At 33.3% G+C, this 24,843-nt stretch overlaps 1 protein-coding gene across 1 annotated transcript in view; it reads left to right on the plus strand.

Moving 5' to 3' along the window:
- Nucleotides 1–24,843, plus strand: part of ARAP2 (ArfGAP with RhoGAP domain, ankyrin repeat and PH domain 2) — a gene marked incomplete at its 3' end in the record, with an annotated part of 110,432 nt that overhangs the window by 66,131 nt on the left and 19,458 nt on the right. Inside the window, exons 19-26 of the mRNA XM_079534466.1 lie at nt 5,530–5,693; nt 7,674–7,886; nt 9,505–9,610; nt 10,752–10,899; nt 11,685–11,753; nt 16,877–16,951; nt 17,767–17,884; nt 21,720–21,848. Of these exons, the coding sequence (XP_079390592.1) occupies nt 5,530–5,693; nt 7,674–7,886; nt 9,505–9,610; nt 10,752–10,899; nt 11,685–11,753; nt 16,877–16,951; nt 17,767–17,884; nt 21,720–21,848 (1,022 nt within the window). The remainder of the gene's footprint in view (nt 1–5,529; nt 5,694–7,673; nt 7,887–9,504; nt 9,611–10,751; nt 10,900–11,684; nt 11,754–16,876; nt 16,952–17,766; nt 17,885–21,719; nt 21,849–24,843) is intronic.

The following is a 24,843-nucleotide window of genomic DNA, read 5'->3' on the forward strand; positions in this document are numbered from 1 at the left end:
GTCAGGGAGCACAAAACATCAGTAGTTTTACCATGAAACTAAAGTATTATAATATCAATTATCTGGAAAATAAACTTTTTGTGTGTGTTATTTTTTTAAGCTGACATGTTGGGATGTATTTTGCCTAAAAGTTGAGAAGAATCTTATTTGTGTGATAGTTTAATCTGTGTGGGTAACATGTTTTGCAAGAGTGGTTTATTCCAAATTGCACAGTATACAGTGATATTTGATAAAGATTGATTATATTCTGATGCCAGGAAAAAAGTAGGCCCTACAAGAGATAGAAGCTTTAGGATAATTATGTGTGCATTTAGCTATGACTAGTTAAGAAAAGAGCTTCAGTTATTACTAGTGATAAATTGAAAACTATCTAATCTTAGCTAAAAGTGGATAGCTTATTAAATGCAGTTTTTCCACTGAGAAAATGATTCCCAGTCATATTAATCTGCCAATAACTTTTTTCAAAAGGATCTAACTTCTTTCAGTGTGTACATGTGTGAACACTTGTGAAGAGTAACTCTGGACAATTCATCACATCTCATTTTATCACTCCTATGTCCCACAGTTCTGTATCAAAATCTGTGTAGATTAAGATCAGCAGGATATACACTGTGTCTCCTGGTTAACCTTATTGTAATGCCTAATCTCAAGTGCACGTTAGCTTATAAAAAAAAAAAAAAAAAAGAAGCATACTTGAGAAGTAAACATGATCGCTCTGCTTCCATGTTGGTGTTTGAGTTTTGCTGAGATGGTTATCAAATGTAGTGAAACAAGATGTTGAAACTTAAAGTAAAATACCAATTTTCTGACTCATGTAGATACTGATTTAAAGATGAAAGTAAAATTATTGAAAATAATAATTTTTTTTAATAGATTCATTTAAATTTCAGTGATGGGCTACTGAGCAAACATCTGTGTAAACATTGCATCAGCTCTTACATGGACTTCTGAATAGCTGATAATAGGTTAATAAGGAAGATATCTTGCCTCTCTGTTGAGGAAACATAAATGGCAGATGACTTTGAAATCTATTTTGAATGACAGAAAACTGTTGGAGAATGTTGTATCTTGTTTTATTTCAATAAATTTTAAATCTTCCTAAGATAATACTTACATTCCAGATTTTAGTCAGTTGATGTAGATTGTAAACAGATAAAAGATAAAAACCTGTTTTTCCTGGTTGTTGTTTTTTCTCTCCAATAAGCTTTTTGAAAGATTCAGCATTAAGTATGCTACACAAACCATGTAGGGAACAAGCGTATCCAGTGCCCAAGGTACAGTCCAACAGATGTATACAGGCGATGCCCCTGATTTCATAGATATCAGTGCAAAACTTCCAGCTCCAAGTCAGGTTTTATTATTTCTTTTACTATAATCTTTTCACTAACAAGTGATAGCTTATAGGAGTAGGTTTTCCCAGAACTGTTTCAGTAGTTAAATAGAAATTATGAACTATCTAAAAATAATTTTAAGAGGAGTACTAGCTGAAGTATGGTAACCATAATTATGTTGAAGTCTTCACTGAAGAATGCCATAAAAAAAAAAAAAAAAAAAAAAAAGCATAACTTCTGCATTATCTTAAGCATTAAAAGCCATATGGATGAATGACCTTTGGGACAATGATTCTTGGTCAGGATGTGATTCCAAAATATCCAAGTGTTTATCACAGCTGTATGATAGTTCATCTTATAGTGATAAGAAATTAATTTATGTTGCTGGGAAATGACTAAATATAAAATCACTTTTATCTTCAAACTCAATTTTTGAATATGGAAACAAAACCAGCAACACTCCTTTTTCCCCTTCAAATGGGAAATTAATATCTTGAGAAATCACTGCCATCTAAATGATATATCAGAGTTCCTAGGTTTTCCTTTTTTGTCTGTTATTTTATATCAGTACTTGTCTAATTTGTTTTTATTAGGTAGGGTCTCTTCAAGTGATGAATTTATGTACTGTGCTACTGGCAACTTTCATGCTGATTTATTAGTTACTTAAATCGAGGATAAGTGATATAATCTCAAAAATCATTATACCAAGACTGAATATGAAGTAAAAGAATAAGACTTATTCCAGACTTAAGGAAAGTTCAAAAATAAAAAAAAATACCACTCAGGAAACCTCGCAGCATCTTTTTATTTGTGTATAGAATTAAATGTTGTCTATGTCCTACCATGTCTTACTAAATTTAATCAGAAGAAATTATGAAAATGCCTTGAGAATTTTCCCGCTGAAGTTCATACTATGCTTGTGTTGTTTTGTTACTGACTTCTCTGATTAACTTCCCTTATATTAAACATACTCATACCCTCCCCTTCCCCAGGACACCAAACCCAGTCATTGGATTTGATTAATCAGGGAAGATCGTACATTAGATGTACCATACACTTTTTTCTTAGATAATTTTCTTTTAGGTTGTTTTGGGTATAAGGATTATTTAAGTTGTTTTAAACAGACTTCTTATTAATGAGTGATTGCTTACAAAAATAAACAGCTATAGAATTATAAAAACTTCAGCTCCTACTGCTGAAATAATTATAATGTAGTAGATACAATTAATTCTGGACTTATAAATACTTAGTAAATTTATGCTTCTGTTAAATTCATGGGGTACATAAACTGAATGTTTATCTGATCCATAAGTACTCAAAGGCAGTTTACAGTTGATTTGGAAAGGCAAGGAAGGTGTATAATACTTTGCAGCTTGTGTAAAATACGAGAGTTCAGAAATGATACTATGAGACAATATACAAGATTTTTCTGAATTCTAAAGTGTGAGTTCAATTGCTTTCCCTTCTTTTGATTGATCCTTTTCTCTTCTGATTTTTACTTTGAAAATAAATGGCAAGATCATATTTGTTATGTTCAGTGATAGAAGACTACTAATTTAAAAATTAGAGAGGGTAATCATACTGTACCATTGTACATTGCCAAGTAATATCATGAAAGGCTAAATCAGGCTAGTACACTTTCAAAACACAAAAACTGGCATTTTTTAAATTTTTTTTAAAGATATCTGAGGTAGTGCTTCCTAAATTTTACCAATAATCCTAGATTTTTATAGACTTCTGGAATTGTTTCAAAACTCTAAGATGTTTTGTTTACATTTTGATGTCTTTAGTAAAGTTAATTAAAGCAGGAACACAATCCTTGTTATGATATCCACTGAAATTTTATTGCACTCTGCTGTTAGAGCATATTCTCAAGCCTTTTAGAACTACCTCCAGCTCAGCTGGAAATCTTGACTTTTTATGATGCTGTTTTCTGATGCCACAATAAGATGGTCATTCACCTTCTCATGTGTTCTGCTTTCATAATTAACTGATCTTGATTTCTTCCTAGAAATGGCAAACCGTATTCTAGATTTTGTTCTGACATGTTGCCTTCTTTGAACAACCTAAATTCTGCAGTACCAGCAGTATCATCCAAATATATATATTTTTTTTACCAGGAACCTCTAGTTCATGAATATAGGATTGCTGCCTAAAAATACATTGCCTTTTCTTTGAAAATTATTAAGAAACCTCTATGTCCATTATTTAAGTTAATACCTTTTCAAATTTTAGAAAACAATGACAGCATAATCATTTGGTAGTTCTGATAATTTTGTTTTCTTTTGTGATTTATTGAGTAGAAGATAGGAAGATCCATAGAAATCAGAATATTCTTTTTCTTGTAGTTTAGGTAATTCATATATCATGAAGGTGGATTGACAGGCATGTGATTTAGACTTTCATATCACTGCTTGAAAACATAGATATGCCTAGGTTAGCATTAAAGTTCTGTATACTACTTATTGATATACAGCTGAGCTGCCCATTTTTTCTTTAGAAAAGAAATATTATTTTCACTACTTCCTTTTCATAATTCCTTACATTACAGAAAGTATTCTCTTGAGGCTTCAGTTTTTCTTTTTGCATAATACTGTAATGTGAATCCACCTGTTCTGCAGAGGTGGGAAAAAAGACAGTAATAAACATGCATGCCTTGTGTTGGGAAGCAACATGTCTCTTGTTCAGCGTCTTAACCTCTACTGATCTGTGAATAATAGTACTGAAGAAATACTGTAAAATTCATTGGCAGACTCTGTTTCTACTTAAGATGTTTGATTTCCTCTGTGTATGCTAATAGCAATACTAAAATATGTCAGGGTGATGTGATTTTTTGGAAACTGATGTTTGAGAACTGCTTATGTAGATATCCATTCTGTCAGATCTTCATGAAATGTTTGAATGTATTGAATCAGACACACTCATTCTACTGTAAAAGTTTGAGAGCTTTATGCAAATTACTGATTTTTCCCAATGGAAAAGAGTCTGAGTGTTTCTTCTATCCAGGTATGTGTGGTTAATATGACTTTCACTGTCAAGAAGTGGAGATTTTTTTAAAGGAGTCTTCAGGAAGCCAAAATATTTCAATATATCTTCCTATGCTGCTAAATAGTGAAATTGCTATGATGGATCCTGAGAACACTTCAGATCTTGGGTCTGAGTTTGTACTTGACTCCATCCTAACTTCCTCTCAAGACAATAAAGCTAAAATGAATATGCAAAATAAAAAGATTCAGACAAAAAAAAAAAAAAAAAGGAATCTTTCACTATTATATAAGAAAAAGTGTTTTCCCAGGTAATTAAAGTAGTATTTGTTTGTACTTTGAGGAAAGTATTAATGAATTATGTACTTTGAGTAGTATTAATGAATTTCAGAAGATTTAAAATTTTCCTTATTAGAAAATATATTAATCTTAAAGAAAATGTAGATTTAGTGATAGATGAAGAGTATGTCTGTAGAAAAGATTGCTAGGCTAACTTAAAACAATTGTTTCTTCTGTGCATGCATATAGGTTAGCATACACTCTTAAACTGTTCAGTTCTATAGCTTTCCCCAGAAGCTATTCTGACAGTGGCTTTAAAAAAGCAAACAAAAGAAGAAAGCAAACAAAAACAAAAGAAACAAAAAAGCCAACGATCTTACCCAAGTAAAATTATTTAAATAAGAAAATCAGAACAGGACCATGCTTTGAGATAAACAAGCAATTAAACAATTGTATTACTATACTTTAACTTTCAGTTACTTCATATATGTTCCTTACTTAAACGTATAATTTCCCAAGGATGATTTTTTTCATCCAGGTGAAGGAAGTTCAATATATCTCTTCTACACTGTAGAGAAGCAGGGTGGAAAGTAGAAAAGTCTGTGAGTCTTTTATTTCCTGCTTAGCTGTGACTTTGGCATATGAATGTAGGGTGTGGGAGAAAGACTGAGGAGGAATAATAATGTTGGTGAGGTCCTTTCAAAGGTCTGACAGATCTGTTTGTGGATCCTTGTTTATTTATTGTGACATTGCTAGCACAAATGAGCTTGGAAGAAAAGGTGCTGTTAACAGGCCACCACCACAATCCTGTGTTGTAGAAGGAAGCCTTAATGTCTTATTCCAGCTATTTCTTTGGACAACTCTATGCTGTTGTAGTAGAATAACCCCATATTTTCCTTTCTTCTGTGCATTCAAAATATTTTTAAACTTTCCAGAACACTGTACATTCATGGCCATACGAAGCTGGATTTCATAGTCTGGTATACTGCAATTGAAAAAGCAGCGGGTACAGATGGTAATGCATTGCAAGATCAGCAGCTCAGCAAAAATGATGTTCCTATTATCGTGAACAGCTGTATAGCATTTGTTACGCAGTATGGTAAGTACAGCATGTTTTGTTCAACCTAAGATAGTTTGTATAATAGTTAAATCACTACACTTTAAGAACTTATTACTGAATGAATTTATATATATTACTCAATGTAAAATCACACCTCTTGTTAGCCACACCACTCATTGATGTGGTGGTAAAGTACAGTGCCATGTGACTGAGAATAAAAAAGTGCATGAAAGTACAACTACAGAAATCCCCTACGTGCCCACTACAGTATTTTTAAAATTGACTTATTTTCTTGATATAGATTAGTCTTTATCTCCCATGCCTCAATTCAGAACTCTGCAGCACTGAGAACAATCTATGTGATGCAAGAACACCTCTGACTTGAAGTGATCAGCAAATCCAGGAAATTGATGTTAACTGTGGAACGAAATTCAGTTTTAAGGCTGCTGATTTTTCATAGCAGTCTAGGGAGGTATAATGACTTGCTGTTTGCTTGAGTAAATGTTGCCAGTGTAATTTTCTATAGCATTAGATGATATTAAGATTATGCCTGTGTCCTTTTCACTGCTGCAAATTAATCAGTTCTCTTGTGAAATGCTAAATATCTATCAACGTAGCACAAATTTATCTTCAGGATAGATGTGTCTATAACCTCTGTCAGTATGAGAAGGCCTAATTTATATTTCATTGATTGGAATCTGACTAAATTTTAAGTGTGACAACACTTCATTACCATAAATAGTTGTATCTGGGTTACAGTTGTTGGCTTAAACTAAGAAATAATGTTTTTGCTAAATTATTTTTCATCATTAGTGATATAAATTTTTCAAAGTATAATCTACACTGTTTCATGCACTGAAATGATGTTTAAACTAGGATAGTGGCATTCCCAACTTGAAAATATTGCTAATACATGTTCTAAATTAAAATACAATGTCTTAATACTTGTTTTTTTTGTTTTTTTTTGTTTTTTTAATTAAGTTTTCATTTATGTATAGTTTTTTTTCAGGATCAAAGTTACTGGATGTTATACTATTCACTTGGAAGTTGAAAGAGTTATATGTTACTTGTAGACATACGTGTTTTTTTTTGTTGTTGTAATGAAGGCTATGAATTTGTTTATGTCCTACTCATGACAGACACTATCAGGTCCAACAGTTGTTCCTGACAGTAGCAACACAAAGACAGTATCTAATGATAGTGCTTGTGGGCATTGCAAGAAAAGTGAATTGCAGGGCATAAATTCATAGGTTTTGACAGAATGCTTCTTTTGACAACTACATAAGGAAGGCAATGTTTCGTACATACTGATTTTCTTTTTCAAGAAATGTGGAGAAATACAGTAAAATCTTGTACAAAGAAAAATAGAGGAACAGAATCCACATAAAATTTCCACAAGTATTAGAAAAAAAAAGTTTGACTACTTTCATATGCGTAATTGAAGGTAGTCTCTGCTGTGTTTTAGACTACGATTTTTTTTATTTAATTTTTTAAGTTGGCCTTGATATTTTCAGCCATTTATTAGTTGCTGCATAGTGTCTTCCTTGACTTGAGAAAAATCAGAAGAAACAGTAATTGTTTCTAGTAATCTTGAGCTTTCTGATAGAGAGATCAGTAGGAAAACAAAATAGTGTGAGTACTGATAACGAATAATGTAACTAATAACTGTGCTGAATCAGTATCAGCCGTTGAAACTTCTTTCCTGCACTGTCTTTTCAGACCATAGATTTGGGAAGTACTGAAGAGATCTGGGTAGTTGAGCTGCATGTAAAACATTCCTGAAGTTGTGGCCTAAGGCTTGATTAATTTTACGATATGTATATTTACAAATATCGATTTGTTAGTGTTTTCGCTAACCAAGTATGCAAAAAGTCCAAAAGACACTAGTGATCTGTAGAAATGTGATCTGTTTGACAAGCCAGATGCACTTTTCATGTAAGAAGGTTTGGAATTTCTAAAAGAACATGCAATTTTACAGATATTTATTTCTATATTCTATCCTGCATTTCTATTGCCTAGGTTTAGGTAGCAAGCATATATACCTCAAGAATGGCAACTCATCCAATGTGGCTGAACTGCTGGAAAGTTTTAAAAAAGATGCGAGGAGTGTTAAACTGAGAGCTGGAAAACATCGACTTGAAGATGTGACTGATGTATTGAAAAGCTTTCTTTCTCAAATAGATGATGCAATTCTCACTAAGGAACTCTATCCATTCTGGATTTCTGCATTAGGTAATATATTAAATAATACTCAATGCAAGAAAGGTTGTTTGCATGTACTCAAGTATGAGAGTTTTGTTAAATACTTGCACCGTATGCTTAGAGATGCATATGAAAAAACAAGGTGGAGCATTACTTTCTGCATTACAGCATTGAAATTGTATAGGCCCACTGATTGCTTGACTAGCTTTATTTTTGAAAAGGATGATTAATTTCAAGCTTAATTTCAAGCATATGAAGGTTTCTACAGTATAAGCTAGTATAAGTTTGGGAAATTCAACTACAAATATTGATCTTTCACCTTATTTGAACAAATTAATGGAAGAAATACTAATGTATTTACTGACAATCATATTGTTAAAAAGTCATATCTGTAGCAGTTTAGATGTTAGCTCTTTTGTGAAAGTGCATAGCAGCGTCACACTGATTTAGCTTCTAGATTTGTGCATTGGGCTAAAAATTCTGCTCCATCTTTTAAAGAAGAGAATCCTGTCCTTCTTTACAAAAGTGTCTTGCACAGTACTTGTGGGAAGATTGAAACCCCTAGGAAAATAGAGTATATGACCTTTAAACTGTTCGTATTTTTTCCCATGTTACTCAGTAAATACGGTTAGCTCAGTAGTTACTTTAGAGTTTTAGCAATCACCTGGAAGAGATTGGAGGAATTCTGCAGATTTTCTTTTCAGAAACATGAGAAAAACAATAACAGAGTAAAAAATGTTATAAATAAATAAATAAATAGTCATGCTACATTAACTAAACAATTGCCCCAAGCAGGATTATTCTCCATAGCCTCTGTGCTATATTCAGCACAGAGAGGCAGACACAAAGGGATATGACTGTGTCTCAGATACTGGATACAGTACTGGAATTCTTGTTTGCCATTGTTCAGCTTTGTACACCTTATTTTCTGCCCTTCTCCTTTCCTCTCCTCTTATTAGTCTTTTATTTTTAAAACTTTAAACTGATTTGGACCTGAAGACATTTCTCCAAATTTATAACAACAACACAGATGAAAAGATATTTTTTTTCCTCAGCTCTGGATACACCTGGAAGCATATATTTTTACAAGGGTTGATGTAATGCCTCCTACTTTATCATCTTGGTCCATGATGCCAGCGGTGGATGTTGGCGGCATGGCAGTAGAGGTTCCTTCCCACCACTATTCCATTACATTTTGTTGCTATGTGACAGATAGCAGCAGAGGAGCAGTCTGACAAAATGGTGTCTGACATGGAAGTATGTATGGAGCAAAGGGTGTCATTTAGTTTATTGATGCAGAAAAAATTGCATCCTTTGATGCTTATCAACACTCACTGAACATTTGTGGAGACCAAACAATGGATCTGAATGCTGTTAGGCAGAGGGGGGTGCATTTCAGCTGTGGCGATGGTGACAGTGGGTCTGTTGGTGAAGATTTTCATGAGCCCAGTATGCAGTCTCTTATTGCTGATCTTGTTCTTTCCTTGAACTAACATACAATAATAAATTATTGGTATTGTCTTCACAAAGAAAGGGATTGAGTAAATTACAATTTTAAATAAGTAGACGATGCAGACATAGTTAATGAGAATTGTTGATGATTTTTAGTACACGTTGTTAAGGCTCAGTAATTGTTATTTTCTGTTAGATATGCAAAATGAAAAGGAACGCGTGATGAAGTACGGAGCTTTTATTCGTACACTCCCACCAGTCAATAAGGCAACTTTGGCTGCTTTAATTGAACATCTTTACAGGTAAATGTAAATAATGCACTGTAGCAGAAAAATTCCTGGAATGCATAATTGAATATGAATAAAATGAATACCACCATGAATAAAATGTGGATCACTTCATCAGCTCGTAAGCATCAAGAGCTTATCTTGTAATTATTAATAATATTCAATTACCTTTAACTTATAATGTCTCTTTGGTTATATTTTTAGTAATAGGTAACTATCAATATCAACAATATGGAAATGTCTTACAGTGATAGGGGGCTGTCAGTATTTGAGTCCAAGAGCTTCTTTAGATGAATTTATTTATTTATTTATTTATTTATTTTACCCTAGTCTATTTGTTTTCCAGGAAGGTATTGCAATTTTTTCTTGAGATAAAAAGATTTTTTTGGGTGAAATGTCCTTCTCTCCAGTCTTTACTGGAAATGACAATTTTCAAATTTAGCTATCTGTCAAACAAAAATCTGTCACAATTGCAACTGCGATAATCATGGAGAATATTCAAATTATTCCTGGTAAAGTGTTGTGAGTAGAAAATGTGAATTTTTTATTTTTTTTTTCTGTACTCAGAGCAATTACATAGTAGATATTTAAAAGCTATTTATACAATTACTAAATTGACTGGTACTTTTACTAGGATAAGGATTACACTAAGTATTGTAGTTAATGATTTTTCTAAGCTAATTCAGTTCAGATACTGATTAAAATGTTCTGAAAGCAGTTTGTATATATTTTTACAAACAGGCAAAATTCTGTTAGCTTACAAAGGAGAACATCTTATGTAAACTACAGTATGAAGATGTAGATCTGAGAACTTCACTACTTGTACAGAAACTAAAGAATTCCTAATTTATTTCCATGCTTTTGTTGCTCTAAGGTGATTGGTTTATAGGATATACATAAATAAATAATGTAACAAATGATTTTGATACTGCTCGAGGTGCAGATACAAAGCATATGTTTTCTTTCCATAATGAGCTGCAAGATAAAGAATATAAGGAGGTAAATAAAAAATGTAATAGATTACACTAGGTTTTTTATTCCTTTTTTTTTTCTTTTCTTTTTTTTTTTTGAAATGTTCTTCATATTCTCTAGAGGAGCACTGAACAGCTAAAGGAATAATGGGATCATCTAAATATATTTATTTCTTCTTCAACAGGGTGCAGAAATGCTCTGAAATCAATCATATGAACCCTCACAATCTAGCCCTGGTGTTTTCTTCTTGCTTATTCCAAACTAAAGGCCAGACTAGTGAAGAAGTGAATGTAATTGAAGATCTAATTAAAAATTATGTGCAACTTTTTGATGTGGGTATCTTTATATAAAGTGTCTTAATTGCTCTGCTGTTAGGCATGCTAAAATATAGAAATGTCCTTATTGTTAGAGATGATCCTGGTGTTGGTTACACTGTCTAAAGATTTGCAGTGTTACTGAACTCTAATTCAGTGGATGTAGTTTACTGTTTGCTTTAAATTTTATTTCCCAAATGTCTTAGCCTGTGAAGGAAAGACTATATTTATAGAATTACTGTGAGCTATTTTTTCCCAGGATGGTGCATACTCTTGCTGTTGATGATTGCTAACAATCTTAAGAGAACTTTGAGATGATAACTATTAAAAGTAATACTTTCATTCAGATTTTATACATTAGTCAGAACTGAAGCACAGAAGAATTATGTTTTTAGTGTTTGAGCTGTGATTGCAATAAAAATTTTAGAGGAAATAAATTTTGGTTCCTTAGGCCTTGAATGTGCATTGAATCCAGCTGGATTTTCAGCAGCAATTAATCTCAGCCACTTTGGCTTAGACTGTCACTGTACCATTTTGCTTGGCAATTTTTTCATGGAGCCCTCTCTCTTTTAAAATGGTAAAGTTCATAGTAATGATCACATCAATGAAATAGTCCTTCTGATGGACAGAATATTTTACATAGTGCTTCCATAAGAACATGATTACTAGAAGTAATAAATATCTAATTTTATATTCTACTTGCATTTATCAGTTTATTATATTGTAGTGTTTTTTAGTTAATGTTATAATTTTTATGGTAGTTTGTAATTATTAATTAAATAAAACTGCTCAATTTTAAACAGGTAAATGAAGACCAGATCAAACAAATGGATATAGAGAACAGTTTTATTACCAGATGGAAAGACACTCAGGTAAGTGGCAAAAGTTTAATGCAATGCAAATGCTTCTAACAAAGAATGTTTTGTTGTTTATAGGTTTTTATACTTCAATTTATGTAATGTAAATTTCTAAGTTTGTATAGTGACTGGTGTTGTTAACTGCAGAACTGAGGGAAATAAAATTGAGGCATGAACTGATAAAGTAGAATGGTGTTTGTAAAGCAGACTTTGCAATTATTCCAGTGTTCAGGCCAGAACATAACTTGAAGGTTCTTACATGCTTTTCTGTGCTTCATACAGTAGATAGAAATGATCAGAATGTCTAAGTATGAAATTGGAGACCAATTTTAAATATGCATATTAAAAACTTTCAATTTTATGTTAATAATTCTATTATTTCATGGCATTTTGGTACATATAGTCTCTCTCCATTAGAGAGCAACAATCCCTGTAAGCTCGGAGTACCTGAATCATTTGCCATATCCTTTTTTACATCCATACATGGAGCCCGTAAATGGAGTACAAATATGGCTGGGGAAACAATATTCAAACATGTTTACTTAGTCAAACTAAACTTTGGGAAATGGGATATGAGAACAGGAGATCTTACTATTATCTTCATTTTCAGTTGTACTTGTATTTAGATTTGAATAAATTGTGTGTTGATAAGAAGCAACAGTGATAGTATATTTAGCAGTCAGAGTAGTCTGTGTGTGCAGTCCTCATTAAACCAAAAACTGATAAGTTAGATAAACATGACTAAGGTAAATGAATCAAGAGATGTCAATGGAAGCAAGCATAGGACACTTAGAAGCTTTTTCTAAAATGTAAAGTAGTGGAGGAGAATCTTTCAGTAGTGTTGGAGCTTATCAGCCTTCAGAAATGAATGGAAAGTTCACTGGAGAAAAAAAAAAAAGGTCTTTCAAAAACACACTGAAATAACATGTTTGATGCTTTGCTACCTTGAGTCTATTTTTACCTTATTTCCTTCTAGTCTGGGACAGAGTGCCATTAAGCATTCTGATAATGGCCTAATGACAGTGTGTGTGTAAAATACAGAATGTCTGCTTTCTCCCTTTGGTGGCTGATGACAAATGATTAAATCACTGGGAATGAAAGCATCTACCTTCGTAATGCCAAGAACATCCTGTAGATGTTGAAGTATCTTTAATGAAACTTCTTAATTCTGGGTCCCATGAAAAGAACCTTACTGAGTTTTGAGAATAAAATCTTGAAGCTAAAGATTTGCACAGACTTTTAAATGCATTCTTTTTTAGGCCTTCAGAAAGAAGAAATTCTTTTTACAGATTTTTTTACACAATTTACATTTTCTCAGCTGCTCTGGGAAGCTTTAGTGGTAAAATGTTTATAATTAGGAGACATTAAAAAGATCTGAGAGAAGTTTTGTGAGTACATGAAGGGCAATGAAAACATGGTAATTAGTTTTGGAGATAAAAGAAACTTAGGGGAGGTTGAAGTTAGGAGCAATTTTTTACCAACTTCTAGTTAGATGGTTTGTCCAAATCTGAGGAATATGGAGAAGAACCATATTAAGTGGTTTTGTTTTGTACTTTTATGAGGGAGCTGTGTTGCATTTCGAAGGCTGCCTGATGAGCAAAAAAAGGCTTGCTTTGTTCTATTATTTTATTTTATGTTTAAGATGTAACTCTAGGCTTTCTAAAATTGGTATAGTTTTTATTATAAATATTAGGCACCTGAAGGCATCGTCTTAATTTTAAACTGTAGAATTAAATTAGAACCTTCTGAATAAATGAAATGAATGAATGAATGAATAAATGAGCCTGTTTTGTTTCCTGCAAATATTCAGATTGATGAGAGGCAAAGTTACAGAAAGATAGAATCAGGATTTTAACTGTACTTATTTTGCTCTAGAAAAGTCTCTACTATTAATAATCAGCTTTCTAAATTGGTAGCTAGACCTATGTTTAAAAAAAAAACAAAACAAAAAAACCTCAGTCTTGATTCTGTAATAAATACTATGTTAAGCTTTAAGCTCTTTATCAAAATATAATGATATCACTTCAACCTTAAAAGTGAATCAAATCCTATTCAAACAAAATCTTCTACCTCATCACAGTATCATCTAGGTTGTAAGAGAATGCTTGAGATCATCTAGTTTAATCCCCCTTGCTCAATCAATGTCAGTGAGCACAAGTTGCCTAGAACTGTATATAGTCACAATTTGTCATTTTTAACCCAGGCCTCCTTTACTAGGAGAAACTCTTCCTTCCTCCAGACTTTCCCTGTGGACTTAAGGGTGTGGGAATCCTAAAGGCTGGAACGTTAGAGGCAAATAAGTTATTGTGTACTCTGGCCTCTTCCATGTTATATCATGAGTTCTCCATCTCCATTCAGCTTCAGACACACATTCTATAGACTCTAGTCATCAGCATTCATGTTTTTCCTTGGTGGATGCTGATTCCAGTTTGAACCAGGAGCTCCTTGTTGATCCACAGAGGCCTCCTGGTATTCTTGCCTGCCTTCTTTTTTCTCGGGACACATTGCTTCTGGGCTTGGAGGAGATGGTCCTTGAATACCAACCAGCTTTCTTGGACCCTTCTTCCCTCAAGGGGCTTTCTCCCATGTCATCCTGCCAAGCAGCTACCTACAGAGTTCAAAGTCTGCTCTCCTGAAATCCTAAGTAGCAAGCTTGCTGCTAAGTGCTTCTCAAAAAACTTGACCTTCTTCTGTGCTATACTTTACATTTATGACTTCTGTAATAATTGACATAATTTTGGAAGACTAAATTATATGCATGTCTACACTGGATTTTTTTCCAGGCTTGAACATACAATATTTTAAACCTCTGCTGTTTAAAAGAAGAGTACTTAGTATCCAATACCTTCATCAGCGCTTTAATAAGAATAGCCAGACCCAACCAGTTGTGTGATGAACTGTACTTGCCATACAGATAAGAAACAGGATAAAAATCTTTGGAATAGAATGGCTAGTTGGAGTGATCTTACAGATATCTTTTATTATTTCAGTGAAAGAAAGGAGTATACTCAAACATACTGTTCTCAGCTGCTTTATTCCTCTTAGTCATTAGCTGTCATCTTATAACCTGTGAGCAGTACTCCAGGCTCTGTAGGGCTTGCATGTGGAGGTCATTAGTGTGGAGGCTGGATTTCAGGCTCATGCAGTAAAGCTACCTGTTGGTAAACTTTCAAGTATAGACCTCCAGCTACTGTTAAAACTGATGTCTTGTTGCAGACAGTAATTTAACGGTGTGGGTAGTTGACAACTCAAACATCAAGTAATTATACTTAATTCAGTGTGAGTATCCTTTTCATTTAACATTTGATTGTCTGGCACTATTACATCTGAATGTATTTACGTTTGCAGGGAAAATCAGTGATGCAAATACTTAAAATATTTGATAATATTGGTTTCTACAATAGAATTATCTCCGGGCTGGTGACACAGTGTTCGGAGAATGACTGAACCAAATTTCTGCTGAAGGCCTTAAAGTTCTTACATCTGAAATGTCACTACATTCCAGGTGGTACTTCATTAGCTCTCTTCATTTTCTGTCCACCATATATTTAGGCCAGCTGTTTCTGTTTGCAGCTGTAATTTACAGTACATTTTCTCTCCATACAGTTGTTTACATGAGCCCAGTCAAATGTCAACTTCATTCATTTTTCAACTTTTTTTCTGTAATACCATCTGAAAAGCAAATTTTAAAACTAAATGAGTTTTTTTTTAGTTTGTGCCACTATAATTAAAAAGCTTTCTTAAAAGTAGCTTTTCAATGTTTTTTTTCACAAATGTTTCCATTATTTTTCTATTTGCAGGGGCAAAACTAACTTTAAAGTCACCATTTTCCATAATGTTAATGTTCTTCAGAATTGAGCGATGCCATTTATTTTTCTGTGGAAATGTATCTTCTCTAAATTAGTCAAAATATATTCCGAAGCCTACCTGGTTTTTTATTTTCTCCATAACTTATTCAGCATATGATGCAGATTTTGTTTCTCTTAGGCTTTACCTTCAACTTTGCTATGAATACTCTTCTCAGAATTGACACAAATTGGTATTCTTACAGAATTAATGATCAAATTAACATTATATTGGTAATATTAGTAAAATGATATGCTTGCTGAAAGGCTCTATTAGGTAGCTGAAAGGCTACCTTAGTTTTTCTTCCCTGCTCTGATCATCATCTTTTTTCGTTTTTTTTGAAAGTATTTTTAGTACTGGGATGAATTACAGCCTTTTGAAGGGGTGCTTATGATTATATTGCAAAGGAACATGAGCAGGAAAAGAGCGAGACATTTTTAACTACAGAAAATTAATTTCTCATCCAAGTCTTATTGCCGTAGTTGAGCAACCTGGTAACAAGAAAATACAGAATTTCTTTCATAAATCAGCTTTTTCTCCTTAATTGTTAAATGCTGAATTTTCTGACATCTCTATTTCTTTGTAAGATTCATGTTATTACACATTCTTTGATTGAATTTGTTGCTACTAAGTATATTAAACTATTGCATGTTGTGTCGTATACTTGCTTTGTCATCTAATTACTGCATATTGACTGCTTAACATAGAAGTTTGGATATTTGTTCCAACAAATTTAAAGAGAGAACTTTAATGGAGATTGATACCAAGAACGTGTATTTTGATTCCCCTTTTTAAGTACGTAATGACATGTATTCATTGTAATCAATAATAATAACTGTAGACTTCACAGTAATGAGTTCTGATTATCTGCATTTGTGCAAATGGGTTTAGGAATGGAATATTCTGGTATTAGTAATTTTTCTTCTCATTTTTAACAGATTCATTTTATTTTGGGACTGCTTCCCATCCTTTTCCATGGTCTTAAGTTCTGTTTATCTTTTTTGGTAATGAAGTGAGCTTGGCTAAAATTTGCTTTTAAATACGATTATATTGGGTTTAGTCAGGGTTTAGATTTTTCCTTTGAATCTGAGAAATATGATTTCTTTCATTTCACTAATGAATGTCGTACAGATTTTTCCACTAGACTCAGCTTTGGGAGTCTTTTGTAGATAAGGGGTGTTACATTCAAAACCTGCTAGCACATCTGCTAAGTAATCAATGCACTTTCCCAGATTAAAAGAATATTGAATATTTTTGTTCTGACTTTTGTTTGTCACTATGTATTATTTTAGGTTTCCCAGGCTGGAGACCTGCTGATTGAAGTTTATGTAGAAAGAAAGGAGCCAGACTGTAGTATTATAATCAGGGTGAGTGTATAAAAGGGATTTTTACCAAACACTTTCTCATACTGCCTTCAAAATAATTTTCATACATGCATATATAGTTGCATTAAAAAGGTATGAATTTATATCTATCACTGTTTTTTTAAGAATCTTTTTTTATTTAATGTGTTGCCTAAATTTTCTTAAGACCTATTAAGCATTTTTAAAGAAAATATTATAATACAGTTTTAGAACAGACATACTCTCCTTGGGTTTTACTGGAGTATACAGTGGTATAAATTCTGTGCTGCAGGCTTAGAGCTGTGAGAAGAAAATTAAGAAGTATACAGTGAATACTGGTTTTATTCAATACTAAAAGACCATTTAAAATACCATCCTGATGGGATTTTTGTTTGTATGGTTGTTGTTTTTTTGTTTGATTTTGCTGGTTACTATCTGCCTTGCTAGTGTGCTGAAAAACCAAAACTTGCTTCTTAATGTAGTTGAGATTTTCCAGTCTGGTGCTTTACAGACATATTTTAAATGCACTCGTGTCATATTTTAATAATTTTTTTTACTAACCTTTATTGTCATTCTTTCCATACTTAGAAAACAATACCCTAGTTTTTTTTTTTTGTGTGTGTGTGTGTGTTTAAAAAAGAGTTTAAAGTGATGAAAATGATACCAGTTGCATGGTACAGAATATAGAAGGCATTCTGTAGTCAGAAAATAGCATGAATTTCCAACTCTGTGTATTTGTTTTGTTTTTTTTCTTTAGCAAATTTTGTGGAAGATTTGAAGGGAAAACTCAGAAAATGGTAATTTTAATGCATTGTAAATTGACTGAATTTATGTTACAGGTATCGCCTTTGACAGAAGCAGAAGAATTAACTAATGATATTTTAGGAATAAAAAACATTACTCCCAACAAAGATGATATCTGGGCCACTTTTGAAGTACTTGAAAATGGAGAACTAGGTTAGTGATGCATATTCATTAAATTATTATTATCTTTCAACATAATCAAAAGGTTAGAGAGTTATTAACTTTATTTTAATAATTATAGATATTATTTATTTTATTAGAGATAATCTTCAAATAGCAAGATAGCAATTTTTCTGTTATTGTTAAGGCATCTTATTCTAATGAATTCTCACTAATGTCATCTGATTTAAAAAATGTATATGTACCCGAGGGACAGAAATATGCTTTTAGCAAAAATCAACTTCTGTTAGCACTTTACACTAAGTTGCTTTTAGTATTATTTCCATGCTCCAGAAGTGGACTGTGGACTAATCTATTTTTGCACTGGAGGTAGCTATTTTCAAGTTCAGAAAAATCTATAAAAAAATAGAAAAAAAATAACATAGATTGAGTATTTTTGTTCTTTCTTTATCTTCGTATATACTTACTAGTAAATCTAAAGAGGTTATAATATTCTCGATGCACTCTGTCTTGACCTTGGCAGCATCAATAATGGGAATGAAAATGTGTTCTCTTTTTTTTTTTTTTTTTTTTTTTTTCAACTAAATGATCCTTGCATCTCTTGCGTGTTACAGTCTTGTGGTGTGCTGTGTAGACTTGCAACACAGAGTTCATTAAATTGTTTATATATGTGGGTGTCAACTGACAAAGAATGCTTATCTTTGCAAGTGTCCTCATGATTCCTATGAGACCCCTAAAAATGTTATTTATTTTAACTGAGTAATGGAAAATAATTGAAAAGGGAGTTCAACTTTCTTAAACTTGCTGTATAACACTTATAAGCAAATGAAAACTAAAGGTGATATGGTCAAGAGAAGTTATTAAGAAGTACAACAGACAAACCTTTTGGTAGATTCTTGAGATATCTGCATGTAGCAATTAGTATTTTCATGTAGCCTTAAAAGATATTCTAAGCTAATATCTTCTCAAGATTGGCAAAATTCGGCTTACAGAGAGACTCTGTAGGATATATATGTATATAGGACTGTCAGTGTTGGTAGGGTGCTAGTGTATCCCACTGAAATAAAAGAGATTTATGAAGCAAAGTAGAAAATGACTAGTACTAAATACTAAAAATGAAACAAACAAAACATACAGCAAACTCAATAAAGCACTAATTCAGTATCTCCCAACAGTCTAGATTCTTGTGGATTGTAGATAGAATGTTTTCCTCATGGATCCCTTTGTGGTAGAATCAAAGTGAAATAAAATGAATAATGAATAAATAAAAATGAGGGTTCTATGACTGAACGTACCAGACTTTCAAAAGGCTGAAAAAGAAATGAGCTAACAGAGAAAGATAGCTACTTGCAATCTTTGATTCAAATGTGGCACTGAATAACTAAAACAGTAATCTTTCCTACTTCAAGTTCCTCTTGTGACATTGGTCATTTAATTGAGAGTTACATAATCAAATGCGTTTACAAGTATTTTGAATATTTGATACGACAGGATAGAAACAATATTTGCTTATTTTACTCAAATATACATCAGTTACCATAGTGTCTTACAAGCAGAAAATGAATTTCTGTGAGAATTCCTGCCATAATCCGGACCTGTCTGGTACAGGGTGATATTTGGTTCGTTTCGCTTAATCCCAAAGTTTTCTGAAAGTTACTTTACTTCAGTTTTCCTGAAATGTCTTTTAAGATATACTGCCCTGGAGATGAACCCTGAGAATTCAAGGAAATTAGATTCTTGTATTTTCTAAAAAGTAATTTTCGCCTGATATTTGTTGCAATTTAAGACTAAAATGACTTGTTTGGGATATTTGCTAGCTTATGATGACCTAAGTAAAAGGTTAATTGGATGCATGTGTTGGCTGCTTGCTGTTCAAAATACTGAAATTGCGGTATTAAAAATCAACTAAAAATCAACTAAATTATTTGCATATAGAAAATGTGAAATAATTGATAATTTTATCTAACCTAATGCACAAAGTTTAGTACCATATGCTGTTATAAAATAGGGTGTATATTTCTTTTAGTAATTTGTACTTGATGGATAGCTTGTAAATGAGCTGGTTTGCCGGTAAAGTAGCTAATGCATTTCAGCATGATGATTTATGTACTGTGTAATCCATGATGACAGATGGTCTTAAATGTAACTATAAATAAAACAGTAGGTGTTTACTCTGGGAATGCTGGTGTTCTAGGAAGTTGTGGTGAATTGCCAGTGTTTCCTGCTGCCTTTGATTTGCAAAGTTACTCTCCTTAAAATAGATTTTTCCTCTATTGTACAAAGACAACAAGTTATTTTGACTTCAGCACATCAAAGAGACGACAGTTTCCCAAAAGTTGAAATGAAATTAAAAAGTTGGACCATTTAAAACAAAAGGGCCAGAAGAAATGGAGTTATAAAATGGTTGTTGAGAAAGTATTTTTGTTAGGCTGTCTTGTTTTCAAGTCTGCATAATAAAATCTGGCTATAAGTGATATAACAAATATAGTTAAGTTGTTTAAAATTGCCTTGTATGTGGCTGATACATTCTAGAGCTCTGGTGTTTGGGTAAATGTTTTGCTAGAATGTGGTGCTGGACAGTCCCAGAGCAGCTGGTGACATTTCATTGCATTCATCCTATCAGAAGTGATAAATGAGATAATGGCACCATACTTTTCCCGTTGACTACCAGGACATACAGGGCTAGACTGCTTGACTCTACACAATAATGTCACACAGGTGTGCTTTTCCAGGAGTTGCATTCAGGTCTTCTCAGGGCTTGACCCACATTAGATGCGAGAAGGTGGGAGCTTAGAACTTGAGGAAAAATCTGCCTTAGGGGAGAGAAGGACTCTTGCATCCACTCCTCTAAGTTGTGACTTGCAAAGCCATTGTCAAATCTTTGTGCTTTACATAGATTATATTCTGTGTTTACTGCATGCCAGCTTGGTCGTGTGCATGGAAACAGTTACAGTGGTACTGTACAGAGGGAGGTTCTGCCGTGCAGCCTCCCTAGATCTGCATCAATGTGTGTAACGTGATACATGAGGCTGCAGCATGTGTGTCATGTTCACAATTCTGCTTGATTTGGTAATGCAAATTTAGGGGCTATTTGCGAAGTGTTTCCAACATTCATTTGGTTTATAAACGAGTGTTTTGTATAGAGTACTGGTTGGGCTTTTGTGTCACTGGTGTTTCTATGAAAGGGTCTCAAAGTTGCTTTTTTTTTTTGGATGAATCCTACAACAAATGTATGTCTCCGCAATTCAAGTGTCTCAAAAAGGGAGAAAACACTGTAAGATCTCTTGTTCTTCCCCTCCAGTTAAAGGAATGAAGCAAAATCAAGTGTCTGTCTCAATCTGCTTTGATTGTTAACACACAGTGTAGTCTATGTGGGCGGGTATTTTAATTTATTTTTTCCACTGTGCTCTGAATACTCTGGCTTTTTTTCAATTGCAGAACATTGAGAACTATGACAATTCATTTGTGTATAAAGCCCAGGCCAACAAAGCCCATTATAACCCATTATGGCTCTCGATACTGTCTTACTGTTTGTTTATATATGCCCTGTAAAAATATCTAACTTTTGCGTTTGTTTGAAAGCAGCATTTTAGCACCTTTACTGAAGGAAAGACTAATAACTAAACACAAAAGAATTGCTGAACATCTGACTTCTGCTTGTTCAATTTAGTATTCATTACCTATGCAGACCCTGCCAGCAAAGGTCTTGCTCCAGAAAGTCAATGAAGTGCTTAATTGTCTTATTTTGAAAGCAGATTTTCTGCTGTTCTCTCATTACCTGAATGAGGCAAACTGAATTTGTAAATTCTAAGGGCCTATTTTTTATTTAAACTTTTTTTTTTTTTTTTTTTTTCTGGAAACTTTTCAGAACGTCCGCTGCATTACACAGAGAATGTTCTAGAACAGGTTCTTCACTGGAGTTCACTACCAGAGCCCGGCACTGCATATCTGATAATAAAGAGATTTTTAACAGCAGACATGATGAAACTCTACAATGGTATGTATTTTTTTTATTGAATATCCTTGTGTCTGTAGAGGAAATGAAAATTCTTTCACAATTGTTTCACTGAAGCAAAATGTCCCAGAACATCTGAATCACCAGTATTTTATAAAAGCTTATGCTTCACTAACAGTTGTACTGACTTCCTTTTAAAACAGAGATCCAAAACCATACATAATTTCTGCAAATGATGCATGCCATGTGAACGTACATGTGAGCTGAATGTATGATTTCTGTTTACAATTTGTGAACATGTTCACAGTCCTTCCACATAAATACTGAACTTTCTCTCTATGGGTGGATTAGATACATGCATGTATACGTAGTGTGTGTTATATATTAAACATAATTGTTTCTATTATGTAATCTGATGCCTCCAAACTAATTTGAGTAACATAAGCAACTAAATGACTTTTGTACAGCATGTGGCTGTTTGGAAGGATGAAGAACTAGACCTGGCACTTGAAAGGAAACACAGCTCAAATGTAAATCCCAATTTTCTACTTCATAAGCTACCCCAGTCATACTTCTCTTTTTTTTTTGCGTTTTATCTGGAGTTAAATCTCCCACCTAAAAACGTTCAGCATTTAATTTGAGGGAAGCAGTTCAGAAGTTCAACATGCACAAAAATGACTTTTCTGTTTTCAAGCAGTTGAAATCTGTATGCTGTCAGTAAAGCATGCGATGTTTCACCATAAAAAGAAATGTTAATTTTTCCATCAGTATGTCTGTTATGTCTTCAAGAAGTAAAAGTTATGCTGTTATGCTTATTCTTCTGAAAGTAATAGCCTTCTCTCATCATTCTCTTTTCCACAGATATGAACAAACCTTAACAAGTATGTTATTCATGGCTTTTATATTGGAGTTTCACTATCTCTAAATGTGTTGCAGCTGATAGTGAATAGAGTGAAATAGCCTACTTCATTAAAAGCTTGATATATGAACTCCCATCACCTCACTATGTGTTGAGGAATAATCAGTAAAAGGGAATGGGTTGTAAGGAATGTGTGTGAACTACTGTTCTGAGAAACACATAAGCATGAGGCTAGTGTCTGAAGTTCAATTTACAAAATGTAGTACTATCTAAAGGGGAGAGCTGACATTTGCCCACCTTCTTTTCCTCCTGCTTTCTATACCCATTTGTTCCCCCAGTCCATCACAGTAATTGAGTTTGAAGCAATTCTTTTCAGTTTGACCTTAGTCCAGACACACCGGCTTTTGATGACTGCGTGTTTACGTTTATTGGTTCCTTTTTCTTGTGTTAAAATAATTAAAACCTTATTTAATAAATTTCTGCCATATTGCAAACTTCCAGTATTGATCTCAGAGTAACCTCATATACAACAAGCATGTTTTCTTGAATATGGAATCACTATTCTAGGGAGCTTTTATGTGGTGAACAGATTTTAATTTCTAAACCTTTAATTTCTTAAAATGCTTCTTGCTATGAGAAAATAAAAATATTTAAAATACAAATAGTTCTATAATCATATCTCGTAGAGGTTCTGAGACTAGTTCCTAAATTTGCTCTGAAATATTAACAATAATGAGCAGCTAATGCACAAATTCACTAGCTTCAGCAAGACAATGTATGTATTGTGTAGGCAAAATTGCCTAGAAGGTCCGAATCGATAATTTTGTAGTTGCAGAAATTTACTTGTTTATTGTTTCTGTTTCTAGTCTTGTACCTGTACATGCTGAAAACATATAAGCATCTATTTCAAGGCAAAAAGATGTCTTTAGATCAGCACTGAACTTCCATCACTAAACACTGTTAAAATGAGAAAAGAACAGGATTAAGCCACTGGGGAAACAACTTCAGTTTCCAGAGGGAGGCAGCAGTCGTGGTTATGCTGAAGATCTCCTGCGCAAAGCACACAAGAAATCTGCAGGCCAGTAGGGAGGATGATCTTATCAGTCTTTTACCCTCTTTATGTAGATATTTTCTCATCACTAACTGAGCAGTTGGACTGAGTCCAGATGTTCAACTGCTGTTATTCATAGTGTGGTTTTTAGCAGTGAATTCAGCTCGTACCAATGGACTACTGAGTTGATGGTTTTCTTCCTCTTCATTAAAATTCATAGGACTGTGATCACATTTACGTTTATAATTGAATTTGGTGAATTTTACTTTCTTCTGTGATTTGTATTAGAATCTTAATAAATTATGATACTTCTGACCTTTTTTTTTTCTGTTAATATTATTTCAGAGTTTTGTATCATCAGCATTTCTCTTCTAGAGGCATTAATGATATTTGAAGTAATGTTAGTTCAATAGTGAGCCTATAGAAGCAACTCTTTTAGCCTCATTTTATTCTGGCAACTTATCAGGGCCTTTCCTGTCAGTGAAACTTTTACCATGTTTCCTCTATGTAGTATACATTGTCCTTTCTCATAACTCTTTCACTCTTTTTCTCAATCTTAAACTGATTTCTCATGTTCTGCAATACCAAACATTGTAGTGAGGTATAGATTTATATTTTTTCTTGTTTAGCGATCAGTTTTTCTTTTCATGGAAAAGAAATGGTTTATACTTACTGATATGTTTCAGAATATTTGTTGTGAATTTTATACTTTCCTCCAAATCTTTAGTTCTCTCCTGGCAATTTATTCTATAGCTTTTGATGCCTGTTGCAGAAGCGCTGTCTTTGAAGTGCTGTTCTGCAGGGCAGGGTGTGCATTGCATTTTGGTATGAGAGATACTCTGTGCTGTGTAGTTCTATTTCGAGACCCTTTATCTTCTCCTTACCTGAATTTTTCCCATATTAAAGATGTATTTGTTAGAAAAATGTGAGGGAATGGATTCACTATAAAGTGTGTATAAAAGTACTTGATTTTTTTTCCTGGTAAAGAGTTGTATAATTTGAGTGGGAAGTGTTGATATCTGAGAACCAGGGGCTATTATTCAGAGAGATTCTTTGTAACGCTTCAATACTGAATGTGAATCAACCCTGAATGGATTAAGTACCTCCAGTTCTTAGTAGCTGCAAAA

Source organism: Tetrao urogallus (assembly GCF_951394365.1).
Source record: "Tetrao urogallus genome assembly, chromosome: 4".
NCBI lineage: Eukaryota > Metazoa > Chordata > Aves > Galliformes > Phasianidae > Tetrao > Tetrao urogallus.